Source organism: Coregonus clupeaformis, unplaced genomic scaffold (genome assembly GCF_020615455.1).
Source record: "Coregonus clupeaformis isolate EN_2021a unplaced genomic scaffold, ASM2061545v1 scaf1196, whole genome shotgun sequence".
NCBI classification, from domain to species: Eukaryota; Metazoa; Chordata; class Actinopteri; order Salmoniformes; family Salmonidae; genus Coregonus; species Coregonus clupeaformis.
Window position 1 is genome coordinate 7,501 of NW_025534650.1, and position 5,000 is coordinate 12,500.

General features: G+C 47.0%; 1 protein-coding gene across 1 annotated transcript in view; it reads right to left on the bottom strand.

Annotated features, from left to right (window-relative positions):
• The window catches only part of LOC121546663 (kelch-like protein 5), a gene marked incomplete at its 3' end in the record, with an annotated part of 9,886 nt that extends 4,980 nt beyond the window's left edge, over window positions 1–4,906 (bottom strand). The window contains exon 1 of the mRNA XM_041857886.1: window positions 4,138–4,906. Coding sequence (XP_041713820.1) covers window positions 4,138–4,748 — 611 coding nt within the window. The remainder of the gene's footprint in view (window positions 1–4,137) is intronic.
• Window positions 4,907–5,000: the final 94 nt, after the last annotated feature.

Here is a 5,000-nt window from a genome sequence, read left to right on the forward strand (position 1 = left end):
AAACTGTTCTTGGATGGTTGGGAGAAGTTGCTCTCGGAGGATGAGTTGGTACCATTCTTTATTCATGGCTGTGTTCTTAGGCAAAATTGTGAGTGAGCCCACTCCCTTGGCTGAGAAGCAACCCCACACATGAATGGTCTCAGGATGCTTTACTGTTGGCATGACACAGGACTGATGGTAGCGCTCACCTTGTCTTCTCCGGACAAGGTGTTTTCCGGATGCCCCAAACAATCGGAAAGGGGATTCATCAGAGAAAATGACTTTACCCCAGTCCTCAGCAGTCCAATCCCTGTACCTTTTGCAGAATATCAGTCTGTCCCTGATGTTTTTCCTGGTGAGAAGTGGCTTCCTCGCTGCCCTTCTTGACACCAGGCCATCCTCCAAAAGTCTTCGCCTCACTGTGCGTGCAGATGCACTCACACCTGCCTGCTGCCATTCCTGAGCAAGCTCTGCACTGGTGGAGCCCCGATCCCGCAGCTGAATCAACTTTAGGAGACGGTCCTGGCGCTTGCTGGACTTTCTTGGGCGCCCTGAAGCCTTCTTCACAACAATTGAACCTCTCTCCTTGAAGTTCTTGATGATCCGATAAATGGTTGATTTAGGTGCAATCTTACTAGCAGCAATATCCTTGCCTGTGAAGCCCTTTTTGTGAAAGCAATGATGACGACACGTTTTTCCTTGCAGGTAACCATGGTTAACAGAGGAAGAACAATGATTTCAAGCACCACCCTCCTTTTAAAGCTTCCAGTCTGTTATTCTAACTCAATCAGCATGACAGAGTGATCTCCAGCCTTGTCCTCGTCAACACTCTCACCTGTGTTAACGAGAGAATCACTGACATGATGGCAGCTGGTCCTTTTGTGGCAGGGCTGAAATGCAGTGGACATGTTTTTTGTGGGGGGATTAAGTTCATTTTCATGGCAAAGAGGGACTTTGCAATTAATTGCAATTCATCTGATCACTCTTCATAACAATCTGGAGTATATGCAAATTGCCATCATAAAAACTGAGGCAGCAGACTTTGTGAAAATTAATATTTGTGTCATTCTCAAAACGTTTGACCACGACTGTATTATTTATCATTACTATTTAAAAACATTGTACTCATTTATAGGAATGGGTAATTGTTTCCAAGTTGCTAGCTATCCAATAAAGCCAACACTAAAAAAAACACATCTTTTCATCTTCTGTGGTTTGGTAACTTCCTGTTCTTCGACGGACTCTGGCTGGACCTGAAGACACACGCAAAGTTTGAAAAATGTCAAAGTATGCGGCGTCCGTCTCGCAACGGCTCCTTCAACCACAAGGGGGCGTTGAGTTTCCCACTCCGTTGTGGACGTCCCCATTGAAAACGCATCCGGCGCTACGTAACGGAGCGCTTACATCCTGACAACACCGGGCGTCCGTCCGTGTGCGCGCCATCGCGCTCATGTTGATTTTGTCCGTCCACACCAGACACCATCAGGACACGCCGGTTGAAATATCAAAACGAACTCTTAAAACCGACTATATTAAATTGGGGACAGGTCGAAAAAGCATTTAAACATTTCATGGCAATTTAGCTAGCAAGCTTGCTGTTGCTAGCTAATTTGTCCTGGGATATAAAACATTGGGTTGTTATTTTACCTGAAATGCACAAAGTCCTCTACTCCGATAATTCATCTGATAAAAGGGTAAACAGAGGTCGTTTCTAGTAATCTCTCCTCCTTCAGTCTTCTTCTTCTTCTTCTTTGGACTTTATATGGCGGTTGGCAACCAACTTTAAGGTGCATCACCACCACCAACTGGACTGGAGTGTGGACCTCAGTTCATCTTTCAAATCACCCACGTGGGTAGATGCTCCTAAAAACCAATGGGGAGATGGGCGAGGCGGGACTTGCGGCGGGTCGATCACCCACGTGGGTAGATGCTCCTAAAAACCAATGGGGAGATGGGAGAGGCGGGACTTGCGGCGGGTCGAGAGTCACAAATAGAACCAAGTTGAGCGCTGCGAGCAGTTTGAATGCAATGATTGAATAACACGTATGTGTACATTTATTTTTTTTGCAACGCTGGCGCACGTAAACGCGAGCGGTGTTTGTCAGCATGTTACGGGGTAACGTGAATGAGGCGTGAGAGAAGAGAGAACGCGCGATCGAGAGGGATAGAAAAGCAGTTGCTTTGCGAGCCTTAAAATATACATGATCTAAATGATTGATAGTTGGTATTCAGCGGTCATAAAAGCCTGCCTTATTTACACTGAAGAACTACTAAAATAGTGATTTAGTCAGACAGCAGCTCTGTAGAGATGAGATGATGATCTTGGAATGAGATAATAAAAACGTTAATATTTTATTAAAATAAAGTAATATTAATAAGTGATAAGCAGTACTGGGCGGTTACTACCATCATGGGACTTGTATTAATTGTTTTATTCTGTGTTGTTACAGCACGCATCCCACACAGGCCTAATGCATAGTGCATTTAATGCCCCCCCCCAAAAAAATAATAATATTGAAACCGAAAACCGTCCTCAAAAAGCACTACTCAACCGAACCGACCTCAAAAAAAGCACTAAAATCGCTCAGCACTACCTCAAATTAAAGCTGACAGTCTGCACTTTAACCTCACAGTCATTGTATCATTTCAAATCCAAAGTGCTGGAGTACAGAGCCAAAACAACAAGACAAAGTATCACTGGTCCCAATACTTTTGGAGCTCACTGTAAATTGCACAATAATGATATTATAATAATTATACATTTATACATTGTTGTATGTTTTGTTTTCTCTTTATTCAACCTGACCGTATATATTTCATGACCCTAAACTCACCCGCCCGCTATCCGCGGGGACGGCGGGTTATGAGTCAACTCGCGCATCATTAGTGTGTAGGATGTGAATCAGCGGATTCCATATCAATGACTGTCCCATCTAACTGCCAGGTTATCAACAGGTCATCCCAGACACCTCATCGTGGGTTAACATCTGTGACTGTCCGTCTAACTGCCAGGTTATCAATAGGTCATCCCAGACACCTCATCGTGGGTTAACATCTGTGACTGTCCGTCTAACTGCCAGGTTATCAACAGGTCATCCCAGACACCTCATCGTGGGTTAACATCTGTGACTGTCCGTCTAATTGTCGGGTTAACATCTGTGACTGTCCGTCTAACTGCCAGGTTATCAATAGGTCATCCCAGACACCTCATCGTGGGTTAACATCTGTGACTGTCCGTCTAAGTGCCAGGTTATCAACAGGTCATCCCAGACACCTCATCGTGGGTTAACATCTGTGACTGTCCGTCTAACTGCCAGGTTATCAACAGGTCATCCCAGACACCTCATCGTGGGTTAACATCTGTGACTGTCCGTCTAACTGCCAGGTTATCAACAGGTCATCCCAGACACCTCATCGTGGGTTAACATCTGTGACTGTCCGTCTAACTGCCAGGTTATCAATAGGTCATCCCAGACACCTCATCGTGGGTTAACATCTGTGACTGTCCGTCTAACTGCCAGGTTATCAACAGGTCATCCCAGACACCTCATCGTGGGTTAACATCTGTGACTGTCCCATCTAACTGCCAGGTTATCAACAGGTCATCCCAGACACCTCATCGTGGGTTAACATCTGTGACTGTCCGTCTAAGTGCCAGGTTATCAATAGGTCATCCCAGACACCTCATCGTGGGTTAACATCTGTGACTGTCCGTCTAAGTGCCAGGTTATCAACAGGTCATCCCAGACACCTCATCGTGGGTTAACATGAATAACATGATTAGTCTTATTAAATCATATTAAAAATGATGAAACCCTATTATATACGGTTAGCATATAGACTATATAGCCAGGGGGGGGGGTATGGAAAGAACGATGCACGATGTTTCCCATAGGACCGATAGGACTGTTGAATAAAACGAATCACAGCCTACATTGACCTACAGCGAGCATCATATGTTGACCGCTGTTATACAAAGTTGACCATTCAGTTCAAATCTACAGAGAAATTAACTTGGTACAAAAGTAGGCTAGCTAACATAACGTTTAACGCTATCAATTTACACAGAAACATAGGCCTGTGTTAAAGCACCGGGAGGAGACAGCGAGCTAAACTCGCGTTAAAAAAAACGGTGATCTCGTCCCATTCTCTTCATACCTGCAGGAGCTGGAGACAGAGTCGTCGTGGTTGTTGTTATTATTCTCGGCTCCCGTCGTCAGCCCCGTCTCCTCTTCAGCCGCGGGAACAGCCGCCTCGGGTACCGGCGGCTGGGGGAGCGAAGAGCCCTCCCCGGGGCGCTCTATGTCCGTTACCGGGCGAGAGTGAGAGAGAGACAACGGGGCGACCCACTCCCGCTGGCTGAAGGACTGCGGACAAGAGGAATCCCCAGCTGCCGCGGCTGCAAACGCTGGTACCGGGAGGTTAACAGTGCGACTCCCAACAGAATTCTCCGCAAACTTTCTGTTGTCGGCGTTGCATGAACTATTGCCACTAAAACTGCCGTTACCACTAGTTCCAACTGCTACTTGGCAGTTATTTTCTGTACCGGCGCCGTTTACGGTTCTGTTACTGGTAGAACAGCCACTAACAGAGGGGCTCTGGCACTCTCCGGGGCTGGCCCCCGCTCCTCTCCCGGTAAATAAGTCTCCTAGCGGGGGGTTGTGGGGCGGCTGGACAGCCGGGTGGCCGAACCACCTCCATCGGATCCGGAGGATCTGCTTCACATCGAAGTCCTTCCGCGAAGAGGAGCTGGAGCCGCTGGTCGACATTCAGGCTCTTAAAACCGGAAGAAATGGCGGGGAGCTCTAGGTGCCTAGTTACCGTCGTAACTGTACTACAGCTCCTCTTGGCAACCACACGCTTACAACAACTGAGGGAGGGAGGCTTGAGGCAGTCAGAAGAGGAGGAGAAGAGAGAGAGAGAGAGAGAGAGAGAGAGAGAGAGAGAGAGAGAGAGAGAGAGAGAGAGAGAGAGAGAGAGAGAGAGAGAGAGAGAGAGAGAGAGAGAGAGAATGTATGGGC